This window comes from Mizuhopecten yessoensis, unplaced genomic scaffold (genome assembly GCF_002113885.1).
Source record: "Mizuhopecten yessoensis strain PY_sf001 unplaced genomic scaffold, ASM211388v2 scaffold1319, whole genome shotgun sequence".
Classification (NCBI taxonomy): Eukaryota; Metazoa; Mollusca; class Bivalvia; order Pectinida; family Pectinidae; genus Mizuhopecten; species Mizuhopecten yessoensis.
The window spans coordinates 19,805-38,852 of NW_018403987.1; the positions used below are offsets into that span (position 1 = coordinate 19,805).

Genomic DNA, 19,048 nt, shown 5'->3' on the forward strand with positions numbered 1-19,048 from the left:
CGAGTCATTGACCCCTTGTTGATGGGACCTTGACCCTTGTTCGCGAGTCCTTGACCCCTGGTAAACGTGTTACCGTTTGAGTCTAGCACCAGATCTTAATTTCCATAATTATCGGTCATTGTTCTGTAATGGTCATAACACACAAGCCGGCGTGGCAAGAGATTCTACATTTGAAAAGTTCGACGGAATCGCCATTGGAGACAGAGTCATGTGACTATTGGCAAATGAGGGAAACTGGAACGCTGAGTTGGCACCAATACGTGGACTCATTGTTGCTATAGGACTGAGCGAGCTCCAGAAGTGTAGGAATGGGGTACGTGGGCCCATCCCTACGGGACTGGCCAGGACTATTGGCGTGGGATAGCTCGTCTGTCCAATTTTGGGGCTGGGGATTGGAAGTCCCGTCATGGCACAGGTAAGGGATGTAGATGAACCATCAGTGATGCTGAGAGTGAGGGGGTTTGGCTTAGGTTTGGATATGACGACCGACGTACTCGCGGCAGATGACGACATCAATAACGATGATGCTGAATGAGGAGAGGGTGACGATGATGAAGGCGAAGGCGATACGTCACGCGATATGAAAGATGGCACCAAATGTTGTTTAACAGAACTGTAATACTCTGTGTCTTTTTCCTCTTTCACTGATGTTACCACTACTGTAACCGGGCTTGTAGTGGTGCTATCAGCTGATGCCACTTCCGTTTGTAATCGGCTAACACATGTGGCCTTGCTGACAGAAGTGGCCATGTTCGCGGACGATTTGATGTCGATCGAGTTATATGAGGCAAAGTGTGGCATTACTCTCTGACCGTATTCCTGAGCCAAGGTTTCCATTTTGACCTTGAATGGGATTTTGTTTTCCGTTTTCACAATTTCTGGAAAAGACACAAATTTGTAAACGAACTTCTGTCCCATCACCTTTTTGATGATGTTTTTGTCGTAGTAGTAGCGAAGAGCTCGGCTCAATTTGTCGTAGTTCATACTGTGCTTGTTTTTACGGAGGCCCCATAAACGAGCCACCTCTTCCGCGTTGAGCAGTTTGAATTCGCCGTCATTGTTGGTCCAGCGGATGATGTGGTTGTGTTGGTTACTGACTAGCAGCTCCAGCAGGAACTGCCATAGTGTTATGTTAGAGTCCATCGCTACAACAAACAAACATGGCGGTCAGATTAAACAAATAAACATAACAAACAGATATAGCGATAACATATATAGTATATATATATATATATTACTGACAACTTTCTCGACTACATTACGTAGGCCTACTACCACACAGGGGTCGTGGGTTTAATACCCGGTAGAAGCGTACTCTCTTTGCTGTTACAAATGGTTGCCGTGGCCCTTCCTGTGGTGACAGAGAGTTAGAACCTGGATCGTGATGGTGTTCGAGAACAGATTTAAAATGGGTGAGTAGTGTAGCTCACCATCTAGCTTCGCGCTAGAGGGAACTTCCCTTCAGCTCAGTGGTATAGCGTCGTACTAGGAAGTTTGGGGTCGCAGGTTTGATCCCCGGTGGAAGCACACTATTCTCTTTCCTGTTACACATGTAACATATGATATGTAACACAGTATGTTTTTTTCACACACATAATTGTCATGCCTATATAACAGACGGAAGTATTTACACCCATGATTTTCGTGTGAACATAGCATATGGTATTCACACACATAACTGTCCTGTCTACATAACATACAGTATTCACACACAGAACTGTCCTGCCTACATAACATACGGTATTCACACACAGAAATGTCCTGTCTACATAACATACGGTATTCACACACACGACTTTCATCTTCACAAAATACAACAAACTGCATTCATACACAGGACCTTCATCCTTACATAATACAACTAAGTATTAACACACAGAATTGTCCTGTCTACATACAGTATTAACACACAGAATTGTCCTGTCTACATACAGTATTCACACACAGAATTGTCCTGTCTACATACAGTATTCACACAAGACTACAGTCATTATAGAATGAACACATCTAAACAGTCACTTCAGTCGGTGGGACATCATAAACGCTGATGCCCTGACAACAACTGTAGCTGCTTGACGTCAATAGCACCACGGCTGACATCCGGGCAGTCACAGTAGTACAGTGTAGCGTCACAAACACAACAGCTTACACCCAAGATTAATTGTTAATAGATCGAAAATATCTTCATTAAAAAAAGCTGTACGAAAATGGGGTCAAACACACATCAGTTGACAGTAACTGTAGTCGGTAAGACATCAAACACACATCAGTTGACAGTAGCTGTAGTTGGTAAGACGTCAAACACACATCAGTTGATAGTAACTGTAGTCGGTAAGACGTAAAACACACATCAGTTGATAGTAACTGTAGTCGGTAAGACATCAAACACACATCAGTTGACAGTAGCTGTAGTTGGTAAGACGTCAAACACACATCAGTTGATAGTAACTTTAGTTGGTAAGACCTCAACCACACATCAGTTGACAGTAACTGTAGTTGGTAAGACGTCAAACACACATCAGTTGACAGAAACTGTAGTTGGTAAGACGTCAACCACAAATCAGTTGACAGTAACTGTAGTTGGTAAGACATCAACCACACATCAGTTGACAGTAACTGTAGTTGGTAAGACGTCAACCACACATCAGTTGGCAGTAAGTTACTGTAGTTAGTAAGACGTCAAACACACATCGGTTGACAGTAACTGTAGTTAGTAAGACGTCAAACACACATCAGTTGACAGCAACTGTAGTTGGTAAGACGTTAAACACACATCAGTTGACACTAACTGTAGTTAGTAAGACGTCAAACACACATCAGTTGACAGTAACTGTAGTTGGTAAGACGTCAACCACACATCAGTTGACAGTAAGTTACTGTAGTTAGTAAGACGTCAAACACACATCGGTTGACAGTAACTGTAGTTAGTAAGACGTCAAACACAACAGTTGACAGTAACTAGTTGGTAAGACGTCAAACACAACAACTGACAGCTGCTGTAGAACCAGCAGTCGACACCCAAAGAATTTGAAAGAACGCAAAAGACACAATATCTGACACTAGGACACAACAGACACCATATCGAACATTCTAGCAATTACAATTGCTGGTTGTACGCGATACAAAGTCACAAACAACTAACGCCCTCAATTTGACGGCGGGTTGCTGGCTGTACCACTCTTTGTGTAGATAAATGTGGTAACGATTAACGTGCGGCCGATGTCTCTGTTTCCGTGTCGCTGTGTGGTCTACTTTGTATGTAAACAAGTCAAGCATCTTTGACTGTCACAGAAGTTTTGTTTCAAATACAACTTAATTAAAAACAGTCAATCTGGCCAAAAAAAAAACCGACAAGTAAGACATACTACGATAATTGACCGATGGGAGAAGGAAAGTGGCAGCACATTTTTTACGCTCGACAGCAAATGGCGTCATATTTTCATATGCAAGAGTGGCTTATATGCGCTCTGCCAAAATAAAACATACATTTGGTTTGCTGTTTAGTTTCTAATGGACGCTATAAGTCATCTGAAAGTATTAGCATTAAAACATCATTGTTATGTGTTTCACATTTTTGACAGTTTATAATAGTCTAGGTGATCTGCTAGAAATAATTTTGAAAATGGGAGAATTTATCGCATTATCGAATATATGCTCTTCTTACCTTGCCTCGTATGTTGAATGTTTAGAGTAACTTTAAAATACTTACCGTATCATACTTAGATAAATCCAACAACAAATTTGATCATCACCCACATACACACTATTTACAATATATATATTATCGCAGTCCCGAAAGCCGGAGAGGCCTGCGTTCCGTGACATACGCTGCTGGTGAGGTAATATTATATCACAAAGACGCACGCTGGACCCGCTCTACACTCAGACTCCCATGTCGTCTGCCACTATTTAAACACCTACCCTTTGATATGGGCGCCGACAGGCACAGTCGTTTGGTCAAAGGTTCAGTAGAATCCGAGGAGTTACGAGAAGACACATCGGACAAGGCGGGGGATGCTGAACAGTGTCTCACATCTGCAATGAAAAAATATCCCAACATCAACAGTGAATAAAATCTAACGCGTTTGCCGACTCGACAAGTCACAGATTTGGGACATTCTTGAAATTCTAATGAAAAAGTGGAGTAGTAAGGATCCGGAGCCAGACGTTTGGGGCTAAAGTTACAGGGGTCCACTGTTAGATGTTTGTCTTATCGACAGATCTACTTCGACACATAAGAGAGGCCGGCCACAGGGAAACCAAAACAGCTAGCAGACGCAACGCTTCTCTTTGTGTGATAAGCACTTTAAAACCCTGTACAGTGTTAGAAGCACGAAAGCAAATATTTGGAAAATTTTATACGGAATTTCGTACGTAACGAAATGCAAAATCGGAATGCTGAGGTTTTTTCTGAGAGAGATTAACACATATAAATACAATTTAGTGATACATCATTTGCACATAACAAAATATATCTCAATACTATTTTGTATATAAACCAATGAAAGTTGTTCTAAATTCTGAACGTTTACCCTTACTAAGATAAGGCCACAGTGACGCAGACTTATCAGAGCGAGACCAGTGCACGGTAAACATTCTATAACACCACATTTCCACACTTCTCTTAAAGTAATACAAATAACTTATAAAGCGTTTCTGATATATTGGGAACGATTTTAATTGATAGAATTGGGTTCTAAATGCCATGGATATTTTATAAGTATTAATGATGAAACGCTTAGAGCAGAACATTTTACAAGATTATCCTTAAAGAATTGAAGCCTATTGATAAATTAATGTTAGTGATAATTGTAAGTTGATATGTTATGTAGAAACGTTGCTTTAATTCGGCCATGACATGTCAGACCCGTAAACACTATAACTTATACCGAAAATCAGTGAAGTTGTTTGTAGTCGACATATTCTGCTAAGACTTTTTTGTTTAGAAACTCATAAATGAAAACTTGTTTTTGTTTTGTTTTTTAAGAAATGAAGACTTTCCGAAATCATCTGTCTAACTGGCTGTTTTCATTATTGTTTCGTGTAATTTCATATGCATTTTTTTTAAGCGGACAATATTTGTTTTTCGCAAAGGTCTACCGAAATAAGCAATATTTACACACAATTAGTATGACAATCTGTTCTCAGGTCTTACACCAGTTACCTCCGATGTTGGGAGTCGAGCCAACGCAATCAAACGCTCTTCAACTCCCGACCGACCGGGGCCGGTTTATACGATGATCAGAGAAAACGTCCCTTAAGAACACCTTTGGTAACTTAGTTCTCATATTTAGTGAGTTGCCATTTACGAACAAAAGCCAATATTTACCATTATTTCCCCGAAAAAATGCCGATCAAAGATGGTGGCTTGCTTACCTTCCATTATATGTAATTGCCGACAGAAGTTAAACCTTGGTTGTTTTGGAGGTCGTCGTTCGCTCTGTGGAGGAAACAAATGAGTTAAGTTGTGACACTCAGCACAGTTATACAGGGAAGTGATCATTGGAGGAAGTAACTATTGTTAGTACTTCACCCAAACAAGGAAATATTGTATATGACAAGTAGTCATACAGCAGGGGTTTCCCCCACAAGTATACAAACACGTAAGAGAAGTAGCTTTGATCACGCTTGTGGCGGATTTCCTTTTTGCCATCAGTGCCACCCTCACCTCCACTCCAGTCCCCTGGGTTTTTTGTCCCCCAGGGGATCTGACATGGTACAGGTGACATCAGGGGTCGGCTACGGAGCCTCTCGGGCGATTAAGATCTGACCCCCTTTCGATGGATCACGTAGGGCCTGTCTGGTCCTGATGAGATGTCCGGGACGGAGTAATGATAAAATAAACATAAATTGTATGAACTCGTACTGTAGTATCATGGGGACTCAACAAACACCCGACCTGCTTACTTGTTTTTAACACTATGTACTTTTAAAAATTGCCTTACAAGGAAGGAACTCCAACCTTACTCCATACCTGGCATGTTTTTCGGGGGTTGGAACCCCCACCCCACCCACTCTCACTTTCGACCTTTACCGATTGGTCTCTAGATCCGCGACTGTGTTACCAACCCCATCCCTTGAACATTTGACATCCCTTCCCCCCGAATCCATCTACAAATGATCTATTACTACAGCAATGCTGAAAACACAACTGGAATCCTTTACATAAATGCTAGTTCTGATTTACAAAATATTACCCAGTTATACAGACAACCAAGAAACTAAACAAACGTCCACTGAAAAACAAGAATGCAATGTCATATCCACGCTTATCCAAAAACCATAATAAAGCCGATATAACAGGGTATCAATTTACAACATCACGCTATAGGCCTAAAAGCCGTTATTACACGAGGTATGGCGGTAATATAAACGGTAAATAAAACCTTCACACTCCAAGGCCCACGATGAATCTCTCTATCGCCAGGAATGTCGTTTAAGTCCCCATTTTACAATTATGACCGGAAACTCGTACTGAGATAATGGCCGAGAACGGCGACCCCCTGGGCTCCATTTCAAAAAGATGGGTCAAAGAGTGCAAACTAAAAAACGCCAACTAAAAAAACCTGTCAATTCCGGAAAGTTTAGAGGCGTGACTTTCACAAAAAGACGAAAAGAAAACGGTATTACAGACCACGGAAATCCTTTTGTAAAACCTCAAACCACAAAAACTTAGACATTCCAGTCAAAACAATGTGCATCTAATCGTTATATCAAATTAGTATATCAGGTGCTGAATGTGAACAAATATCGGTTAATGTTGTGTATAAAAGTTGACCATATACGATGTATTGCGTTTAACTGTTATACATACATGATATTGGTAGGTCTCTGATTCAGTACAATGCACTGAAACGGTTTAAGATAACAATGCCGAAAGTATTACACAGCACATATACTAAAACATTGCTCATTGTTTTTTGGGGTGTTTTTTGGAGGAATTGAAATCATGTTAGGGATACGACGCCTCCATTTCCATCACAACAAATATAGATTTTTATTATATTCTCGATCCCCTGTGTAACGTTGACATTTGATTCCGTGCTTGTTCTGACGTGTGACGAGGACACCGCCCCCGCCTCCCACACACACACTTGTCAGATCCAGGTAATTATCAATCCGTTATGGTACTGTACATTACAACAACAGACACGCATTGTCATTTAAACAATATCAACGCACACTACACACTGATACTGATGTCCTCCTCTCCGTCACAAGGTCAGGGTACTAGGTATATTTAGGTGTTTTCACTTTAATTTAGCTCATTTGACCCCCCCCCCCCCCCCAAAAAAAAAAGGGAGGACACAGTTGATCCCCCTCTCCAACCCCCAAACATTAAATGAATGCCAATATATTGCCGATGAATTGATAAATCTATAAATGACAGTTTCTTTTTCTGGTTTCTTTAATTAAATGGATTAGATGACAATACGAATGAAATAGGTTTATTGTTTTCAAAGATTACAAGAGTGTAACAAAAAATAGATGGTACATACACAAATAGCCGATACAAATGGTTAATTATTGACAAAGTCCACATCCCTTGTCCTTCCATAATGAATTAAGCCTATTGTTATTAACTAAAGATTGAAAATGATAAAATACATCATACAATATTCAATCATAATCGACACCCAAACTGGTACTTCTAACCAATAGAGTTCTCGATCACAACATCATGACATGCTTGTGAAAGGAATGATGAAAATAAACACAACAATGTAGATAAGTGTCTTATCATTGTATTGTGTGATCGTGTCAGTGGTATACGAGTTAACACACATGTCACTTTCACGTGTAGACCAGACCAAGAGGTCGCGATCGGTACAACATGGATCGGTACAACATGGAGACGATAGACACGGCATGTGTACGTACATATACCAATAAAATGTCTACACTTCACCAACCTGCTGTCGTGTCGGTTCCTCTCGCGACTGTTGACTGCTGGTATTGAGGATATATCTCCGCTCTTGACAATAATCAACTTTTCTATAATTATCAAAAAGAAGTGTTAATCCGAATCATTCCGTCTAAACATTGACTCGCTACCTTTGGTTGTGGAATGACTCATCATGTGACCCGGAAGTTACTGTTTACATTGGGGAACTCCCATATTGAAACGTCACGACCATTGACGTCATTTTCACATAAATTATCCTTATATGGAAGGTTAAAATCCGCTTTCCTTAGGTTTGACCTCATGAGTCGTTCAAATTCAACCAATGAAACTCACCGTGACGTCATCTTACCCAACCTAAACTATTTATATGCCTTAGCGAACTAAAAACTGAACTTTTCCCGGTAAAGCCGCCGGAACGTGACTGAGAAGAACTATCAGTTTCCTCATTGTGATATACAAAGTTTAAGTGCTGTCTACAAAGCATTTGAAGTGGAAAGTTTATTTGTTAATGAATTATGTAACTATTATTTATTATTCCCTCCCCTGTAGATTTTCCATACATGTTTTTTCAGAGAATTGTATTTTTATATTTTTAGATATTTAATACACGATAGACATCTGATAATGAATAATACGTTTTGTTTGGAAATTTAACTTTTATAAGATAAAATTAATCCTATTTTACACTATCAGATCTGATAATAGATAAAATGAGCTGATTTTGAAATTTTCAAGTTAACCACAAATTTTGAAACTACAAAATTAAAATCTAAATGTCGTCATATTTCAATGACTGAACCATTAGTGAGTTTACTATATAAACATTACAATGCACATAATCAAGTTTATCTTGATTGATATCACGCACGGTATGAAATATTTTACAAAATTAATAAAAAAAATATGATGACATTCCTAACATTATTGCTAGGCCTAGTGCTCACATTATTTCACAGAAATTAAATATGCAATGTTCTATAAATCTGCAATGTTCAATTTTTGAAGCTAGGATATATCAAATATATATATATCAAAACGTGAAATTATATTCATTCTATTATATTCATTAGTTGCATCATTTACAAACTTAAATATATAAAGGTGAAATAAATATGATCGGGATTGCTATGTCAAACTTCATGCTGGCACTAACCTATTATTTGCACAATGTCTACTATACTGTTTGATCGATCGATAAATCAATCAATCAATCAATCAATAAGATATTAATTAACTAGAATACTAAAAAAAAACTTTTAAGACAGAACGGCAATATTCGGACGACTTAGAAGATAAAGCATGATAACATAAGTTATAACCAAACAAGATCACTGTGGAATTTGGAATTCTTATGATAAATAGGAAATCTATAATAAAAAATATCATTCAGAAAATACCAATGCCTGGGTGTCATGAATCTAATTATAGCAATACACGTAATCACGTGGGCGTCATGTTCTAACAGTTATATTTATAGATATATGACACCAGGCGATATCTTTAGTAGGGAATCTTGAACAGGTCACCAACAACACGTCCTATTGTGGCGACTTGCCCAGCCTTGTATCTGGACATTCCACAAGTGTGGACTGCGGCTTAAACCTTCCCATCATGTTTTTCTAGTTTGAAACATATTTTTGTTTGATTTGATGAACGTTTGCACACATGTAAAAGTGTTTGTATCAATATCCATTTTTTTGCGCTGTTCTCAAACAATATTACTTCTGAGTTAAACTCGATATTCTACTTTATCAACTTTTTACACTTTTCATTTGTAAAATGTTGCCACCCTAAATGTCTACGAATTTTGGAATTCTATGACATATGATGGACATATATACAGTTATGATGAAATCACTCGTTTAAATGACATCAGGATTCGGATGTTAATATACAGACTGAGTAATATGTTGTAGTTGCCATGTCTATATGGGGTTACTGTACGTGCTTGGCAAATTTAGTCATATTTCATTATTTCCTATAACAAACTATAGAGTTCACAAACTCTAGTATGAGTGAGTTACAAGTCACTCACCAAGAAGTGGTAGATATTACCAAAATTTGGAAAATAAACGAAGCTTCTGGTCCAGAGCGATGTTAAAACTTGTTGTAAATGAGATTGCTGTACCTCTTTCGTTTTTATCTAATGAATCCCTAAGTATGTGTAAATTTCCTGCTTCTTGGAAACTTGCTCATGGTATACCACTTTGCAAGACTACAGGCCATTTTCGTTATTGAGCTGTGTAGGAAAGGTTTTTGAACGTATCGTATATAAGCATGTGTACAATTACTTTTTTGAACATATCTTGTTGTATAAATCACAGTCGTCTGGATTTCTTCCAAACCATTACACTACTCATCAACTAAAAGAGGTTTACCATAAAGTTATAACCGCGCTTGTAAACAAACAACACAAAGAACACTCGAAGGCTTTCGATCGGGTTTGACACAGAGGTCGAATTTTGAAACTTGAAAAATATGGAATCACGGGAAATTTGTTGAAATGGTTTGAACACTTTCCCTCTGAAAATGTACATCTTCTGAAAGAGTTCTCAAAGCTGGAGTCCCACAGGGTTCAGTCTTAGGGCCACTTTTATTTCTCATATATATAAATATCACAGATACTTTGTTATCAGTTGAGCGACTATTCGCTGACGATACTGCATTATCACATTCATCGGGGAATTTGGCCGATTTGGTGCAAGTAATAAGATTAAGAAGAACTAAAACATTGGTCTCATTAATAATTAATGGCTTTTAATCCACGAAAAACTGAATCATTAATATAAGTTAATATTAGTGGGGATGCTAAATGGAGTATTCATATTAATAGCATTATAAATAAGACTTAGAAGTATTTATCAACACTTATAAAATCCAAATATACTTTAAGTAGAAAGAATCTAGAGAAATAATACTTAGTGTATGTTCGGCCTCTTTTAGAATATGCTTGTGAGGTTTGGGATCATTGTAACGAAAGAGACACAGAAGCTATTGAAAACATCCAGTATGAAGCCGCCAGAACTAGTACAGGTTTGCTAGTTTTTACAAGTAAATTTCGACTATATCAAGAATTAAACTGGCAATCCTTAAAAGAATGTAGATTGTTCAGAAAACTCAGTCTTTTTTATAAGATTCAGTCAGGAAATTCACCAAACTATCTTGTGTCTCTTCTTCCTCCGAAAGTGTCTGACCTGTCTGTTTATGATCTTAAAAATAAAGATGAATATCAAATTCCCCACCATAGTCTTAGTCTAACTATGTCTTCTTTTATACCTAATACAAACCAAATAAAGTACCCCTATGTCACACAGTTTTTAAAGAGTATGGAGAACGGAACGTGAACATTTTACATTGTCGTATACGTAATAACGTTAGTAATTTTAATTATGATTTATTCCGTGTCAATCTAATTGACAGCCATCCTGTAGATGTGGACATACTATGGAGGACGCTAAACATTTTATTTTTATTTTCAAATGTATAATGTACAAAGAAATACAATGCTTCAACATTTAATATGGTATACCAATATTACATAAGAAAGGCTTTTGTTTGGTGATATTTTGTAAGATATAAAATTAAACGAAGTTATTTGTAAGCATGTTCAAAAATTTATTGTTGATAGTAAACGATTTGCGTAAATACAGGTCAATATATAGTGTTATCTATACCTAGCTGTTGACTCCTACACTGTCATACTCAACTCATCTATCAGTAAAACAAATATCTTTTTCTTTCTTCTGATATCTGACTCTTTTTCTATTGTCCTATTTTTCTGCTTTTCTTATACTATGTGAAATCTACCATGCGCTAATTATTATTAGGCCATTGCTAAGCTTTGCATATGTGTACTTGTATTATGGAGAGGACATTGATAAGGTGTGGTAACTTGTGTCCATTCCTTTTACAATAAAATTTATTTAAATTGAAAAATTTCCTGTAGCAAGCTTTATGGAATTTTAAGCATATTTATGTCGGCGATGACGGTTCAGACTAGTATCCGCTAAATCATTTTTATTTATATTTCCGTTTTACAGTCTCTAAATAAACCTACGAACTCACGGAGGCTGTCTGGGTCTTTTCACCACACTATTAGTGTAATAGGGGTCGTGATGTCAAATTCAAACTTTGGTGGAAATTTCCAAATGGTTTTCAATCGATGTTTCTCAAATATAAAAAGAAATCTTTTGCAAAAACTACGGTTTGTCTAAAAATAATGGCTTCGTTGATCTCCACTGAAAAAGTTTTTGTTTGTTTTGTGATACGGTAATGTAACATAAACTGCTGTTATGTTCCCTACAGGTCTCTCATTCTAACGACGTCGATAACACAGGGACCTGAGAATTTGTTATAGCTATATTTGGACCTAAACCGATGTGTTCAGAATAGTTTTCGTATATACCTAAAATAGATCGAAACCCCGAAAACGTGTAAAGTTACTCTAAACACTTCGGTAGGGTCGAAATACAGCTGTCACAGATTAGCACGTCCCTTTGGTAAATACTAGTAGTAACAGCGGTTCACTGACTGTATATGATATTTATCTGGTTTGTGCTGGCTGTACTGATCTGGCGAGGCCTCACCCGCCAGATTAATATCCTTGTAAGTCGTTATAAATATACATGTACCATATCATTGTCACAACAGGCGACATTGTTTAACAGCTGCAACAAAACGTTAAGAATGGGGGCAAACTCTAAACTTGCACGTGACCTCATATTCAGACAGCCCTACTGACCTGATATGAAAATAAATGCATCAACACGTGTGATCATCTTTACAATTCAATGTTTCCGCTTTCGATATACACATCATATCTGAGAGCATAATCGTATGAAAAGCAAGCTAGAAGCGAGGTAACTCTAACTCGCTACGAGAGAGTAACAGTGCACGCCATTGTAAGTTCTACGCCTCATAACATATACTATTCTTATGTATGGAAGTCGTCTTTTCCATGTCCCATTTTATCTACTAAGTCTCAGATTTGGTATGAAGATATATTACAGCACGTGAAAAACATTCCTGACGCAACATGTCACAAACAAATCCAATTGGTTTCGTCGTTCAGTTTTGTCTTCTCTTGAAAATTTGTCTAAGCTGTTTTCTAATTACCAAAAGTGTCTTTACCTTGGGTTTACCTTGGGTTTATCTTGTCTTTACCTTGGGTTTACCTTGTCTTTACCTTGTCTTTACCTTGGGTTTACCTTGTCTTTACCTTGGGTTTACCTTGTCTTTACCTTGGGTTTACCTTGTCTTTACCTTTAACTTTCAGATTCTAAATTAACGCTGGTGCTATTACGCTTCAGTAGATCCTTTTGGTTTATGGAATACATGGAGATGTGGATCAGCCTACTGGCAGACAGCCTCGTATTTGGTCGCTTTGCTTTCTTTTTAGCGGTGTAGCGGCTTACTACTTTTTTGTAAGTTTTGAATCCGCAACTGGGAACGCAATTTCGGCACGGTACAGCAATATTCAGAATTTTATAAACTCCGTGTCCGCCAAATATAACCAATAGTCATTGAAATTGTTCGTAAAATTCACTTTAAATGGGACATAAATGATAATATGTGTGTATTGGTATTTAATTTTCGTTAACACCGAATGTATTGCGTTCGCGCGGGCCATAACATTAATTTTGTGACATTGTTAGCCCACCTTATTGCACGCCTTTTCTCTTTCACCATTCCATACACACATAGTGTGTCGTAATTATCGTGTCCCTGTGAATAGGGCATAGTCGCCCACACCTCTACGTCCCCAATATTCTTGTAAAATATTCCGCTGAAGCTCAACTCCTCATCCCGTTATGTGAAAAACATGCAAATTTCCATTGGTTCTCAAATCGTCTGCTTGCATCAACATTTTCTTGTCGAAATGATAAGCATAAAATGTGGTTTTTTTTTTATTCAAATCTATCACTTTAAGTGCATATGTGTGTGTGTATTCACATGCGAAATGTATCTATTTTGAGGTTTTAGTACTGTTTGCTCTCGTTTGCGGAAAGTGCCGACGGTTCTCGATTGCTTCTGATTAAGTCCATCTCTGTTACATGCCTTAGCACCTAGAATGTTACCATGAACACGGGAGTGACACTCTTCAATTGGCTTTTTATTTGATGTCCTAAAATGATCGCCAAATGTCTGTAGTGCAGAATGTTGTACACAAATGGCGCTGTTAGCAAATTGGATTTCACCTTGGCAACTTTAACGGATTTTGGCCTTGATTTTTCAGAATTTCGTATTTTACGGTCTGTGAGAGAGACGGGGTCTCGGTGACTACACGTATTTATAGCGTCACATGACCGTAAAATATGAAATTAGGAAAAACCGTGGCTAAAACCCTTTAATGTGGTCAATGTGAAAATCAATTTGCTAACAGCGCCATATGTGTACAACATTCTGCACTACAGGCATTTGGCGATCATTTTAGGACATCAAATAAAAACCTAAATGAAGAGCGTCACTACCGTTTTGTCGATTTCGACGTTGAACTCATTCTAGGTGCTAAGGCACAGAGGTGGACTTAATCAGAAGCAATCGAGAACCTTATATGTTGTATGGGTAAAATCATCAATCGACAAATAAAGACATCAGTAATGTTCTTATCCGAAAGAGAAGTAATACACTGTAAATCCAATTTCGGGCCTGCATCGACTACATTCAATGTAACTTCAAGCTGGGAGACAGTGTAATACACAGTTTACACGCCTAAAATTCTACCTGTGAATCAAAAGGTCTGTTAATTACTTGTAGATTTACCACTTAATAACCGTTGCCAAAGGTCATTTACGATACCTACCTGTGACTAAACAGGCGAACTAAATACCCAGAGTTGTTACCTGTGGATTTCATGGCCAAAAGGTCTTTATCACCGATCCTCAAACTAACACAGGTACAGGTATAGTCCGAATTATTCTGACGTTTTATCGACTTTTTATTTTGATATCGGTATGTCGTTAATCGACAACAGACCGATATAAAAAAAGTCGATAAAACGTCAGAATAATTCGGACTAGTACAAGTAATATGGTGTACCGGCGCTTTTCATTTTTTTCACAAATATTAAAAGAAAAAGTGTTGTTAAAGTCAATTTCAACAGAGTTTAACTGTATTTATTTTACATGCGGTTTTACTAACCTGGACCAAAAACTGACGATGTTAATAAGGTAAAATGTATGTGTATACTATACGATATTAGTTTGTTCCTTCACCGTTCATAGCCGGTAGGGATAAACCTTGTCAGAGTTCGTTGACAAACGTTTTTTTTTTTTTTAAATTTTGTTAATTTCCTTTTAACCTTGAAAACTGTTTTTGCGAATTGACCTTTGTCAGTACATTTCTTACCAATCTGTTCAATGGACGGGGATTTCTTATGTCGTTTGTTGTAACGGATGACAGCGCCATTTTTGTTCTTGTAAACTGACAAATACAGTGTAGAACAATGTAGAATCTGTATAATAATCATGCAATTATTATAATAAACATAGGAATAATATTGTTCATACATTAACACGTAAACACTGGAATATATAAATACATTAATATGTAGGACATCAAGGGTTCATATCAATATTCTGATTATTGTCATAAAATCTATAAAAAATATATGAAACTTGCATGTGTTTGATATTTCATAGACATTAGTTTATTCCTTTATTCTCCCATGCATGAATTTTCGCATTCAAGCAGATAATGATATTCATCTCCTAATTCAATTCTAGTGCATTTATTTCATATTCCCTCCCTTGGTATATTATACAATTTATCATACTCTACAGGAAATTTTACATTGCATGTTTTAAATTTGCAAAAGTCTATAACTTATCTAGTATAGGGATATAGACAGACAGACAGACATTCTTTATTTCCACTTTTACAAGAGATTAAAGTCAATCAATACGTATATATATGTTCACATTTCAAATTATATTAAGATAGGTTCATCAATAGAAAAAGGAAGAGAGTTACAATAATGTGTCCATCTCACTCACCATTCTGTCTAGATTAATTGACATATTGATCATCAGATTTTCCCACTCGTAGTCTTCTAGTAGTATATTCACACGATCTCCTAATAAGAAACTGCATTGGGTTTCATCCTCGAAGTTTGTAAATGAAATATAGGAGGAAACTTCTAAAGCATTCACCACACCATCCATCATTAGGTCACGCGTTTTAAACAATTTCGGACAATCAGAAAGAAAATGAAAAACAATATCAGCAGTAGATTTACCATAAAGTTTACATAATACAATATCGCGTTCAAATATAAATGAATATTTCATTAGCTCTATTAACTGCCACATGCATTTATGCGATTTTTGCTTGGTACTCAGTTCTAATATGGGGTTGATTCCCTGATAACTGTGTATGGCAGAATAACGACGCAATTCCGCTTTTGTAGATAGTGCATCTCCCCACTGTATATGATAAAAATCTGAAATAAATCTTTTAATAAAACGTTTCCAGCATAATTTTGGAGGTACAGATATGTTGGTTAAAAAGTCAATCAAAAACGATTCTATAATAAACTGTTTCATGATGCTGAACACATCTGAAATAAATCCTATTTGTACAGCGGACAGTTTGCCAAACATGAACTGGCATAATCTAATAATAAACAAAGACTTCCATACAAACTTTACATTTCCTAAACACAACCTATTCCGAAATAGCAGTTTTTTAACTTCTACCACCCTCCAGATGTTAAAAACTCCTAAACATTGTGAAGTTACAACAGTTGATGACGTTTTCGGTAGTCCAATACAACGCCTACAGACATATCTATGAGTGAGTTCTAATTCTTCAACAGATTTATTGGTATAAACGTTCCAAAGTTCGCTTCCATATAGCATACATGGATAAACAACAGATTTTACTATATTACAACTAGTTGCAGGATTAAGTCCATTAGCGTGAATGCCTACACCTATAAGAGAGTTTAAACTTGTCCTTCCTTTCACACAGGACTCGGTAATACCACTGTCTGATTTTAGGTTACATGTAAAGAATATCACAGCATAAGTTTTCTGTGTAGTACGTGGAATAGCCACTTCGTCTTGTCAGCTATCTGCTAATATAATGAGTTTATAGGGAAACTGCCATTTTCAAGCATTTAACATTTTCGTTATCTTACAATTCAAAAATGTTCCTCAGTAAACATTTGTATGAATTTCCTTTATGCATGATATCCATAGTGTATTATAGTTTAATAAACATCGTTCCCCGATATACAACGATACAAGCCCCTGAATAATACAAAAGTTGGTCCAGAAACACTCCATGTTTTAACAGTTGAATAACGATGCAAGCCCCTGAGAAATACAAAAAATATTCCAGAAACATCCAACGTTTTATCAGTTTAATAATACTAGCCGCTGAGTAATACAAAAATTGGTCTAGAAACACCATATGTTTTCATAGTTATAACGATACTAGCTCCTGAATAATACAAACATTGGTCTAGAAACACCCAATGTTTTAATAGTTATAGCGATACTAGCCCCTGAGTAATACCAACATTGGTCTAGAAACACCCAATGTTTCAATAGTTATAACGATACTAGCCCCTGAGTAATACAAACATTGGTCCAGAAACACCTGACCCAATGTTTTAACAGTTTTAACGATACTAGCCCCTGAGTAATACAAACATTGGTCCAGAAACACCCAATGTTTTAACAGTTATAATGAGTCATGCCTGTTAGGTGACTACACTCAATCATGTAAGTGTCACAACGACAAATGTCACTGTACCGTACAGAACTGTATCAAAGTTTAAATGTCACTGTACCGTACAGAACGGTATCAAAGTTTAAATGTCACTGTACCGTACAGAACGGTATCAAAGTTTAAATGTCACTGTACCGTACAGAACGGTATCAAAGTTTAAATGTCACTGTACCGTACAGAACGGTATCAAAGTTTAAATGTCACTGTACCGTACAGAACGGTATCAAAGTTTAAATGTCACTGTACCGTACAGAACGGTATCAAAGTTTAAATGTCACTGTACCGTACAGAACGGTATCAAAGTTTAAATGTCACTGTACCGTACAGAACGGTATCAAAGTTTAAATGTCACTGTACCGTACAGAACGGTATCAAAGTTTAAATGTCACTGTACCGTACAGAACGGTATCAAAGTTTAAATGTCACTGTACCGTACAGAACGGTATCAAAGTTTAAATGTCACTGTACCGTACAGAACGGTATCAAAGTTTAAATGTCACTGTACCGTACAGAACTGTATCAAAGTTTAAATGTCACTGTACCGTTCAGAACTGTATCAAAGTTTAAATGTCACTGTACCGTACAGAACGGTATCAAAGTTTAAATGTCACTGTACCGTACAGAAATTTATCAAAGTTTAAATATCACTGTACCGTACAGAACGGTATAAAAGTTTAAATGTCACTGTACCGTACAGAACTGTATCAAAGTTTAAATGTTACTGTACCGTACAGAACTGTATCAAAGTTTAAATGTCAAGGAACCGTACAGAACTGTATCAAAGTTTAAATGTCACTGTACCGTACAGAACTGTATCAAAGTTTAAATGTCACTGTACCGTACAGAACGGTATCAAAGTTTAAATGTCACTGTACCGTACAGAACTGTATCAAAGTTTATTTATGAAGCTTTTAAACTCTTTCAGAATATAAAGACAATTCGACATAGCGAAATAGACCCTATGCAATACTTAGATATACATTTTATGCAACCCATTTACACAATATGTGTATTTCGAAAGAGCTGCTTTATAAACATCAGTCCCATATATATTATGGAGAACCAGTACTGCCCGTCGGTCTGTCTGTCTGTCTGTCTGTCCGTCTGCTTCACCCTCAAATGAAAGTGCAAGCAGTACATAGATTAAAGTAATCTGATTGGTCGGATTAGAGAGTAGAAATTATGAGACTTTGAACTTAGAATACAAATGTCGTCACCAAAGGATGAAGGATATTGCTTTTGTGTATTTAGTGGTTCAGTTTAGATGAAAAAGTGTGAAGATATGAAATAAATGAATAAAAAATAGTCCATAAAAAAGATAAACTAAAAATGTATACATGCTCTTGACAAAAACCCAATTGTTCGAAATCATTGCTGGTTCTATTTTTCCACAGTATTGCTATCGAT

The 19,048-nt window shown here is 37.0% G+C and overlaps 1 protein-coding gene across 3 annotated transcripts; it reads right to left on the minus strand.

Annotated features, from left to right (window-relative positions):
* Positions 1-99: 99 nt before the first annotated feature.
* On the minus strand, positions 100-8,095 carry LOC110459853 (ETS domain-containing protein Elk-3-like). 3 transcript variants are annotated; one of them, XM_021512315.1, is made up of 4 exons: positions 7,914-8,095; positions 5,377-5,440; positions 3,922-4,035; positions 100-1,145 (listed from the first exon to the last, which is right to left on the minus strand). In XM_021512315.1, exons 2-4 carry the CDS (start codon positions 5,381-5,383, stop codon positions 133-135), a joined length of 1,134 nt encoding a protein of 377 aa, XP_021367990.1. In that variant the 5' UTR covers positions 5,384-5,440; positions 7,914-8,095; the 3' UTR covers positions 100-132. The 3 variants fall into 3 exon arrangements, with proteins under 3 accessions (XP_021367990.1, XP_021367998.1, XP_021368006.1); XM_021512323.1 differs by having other exon boundaries at positions 7,882-8,095; XM_021512331.1 differs by lacking the exons at positions 3,922-4,035; positions 5,377-5,440; positions 7,914-8,095 and adding an exon at positions 3,710-3,895.
* Between the last annotated feature and the right edge of the window lie 10,953 nt (positions 8,096-19,048).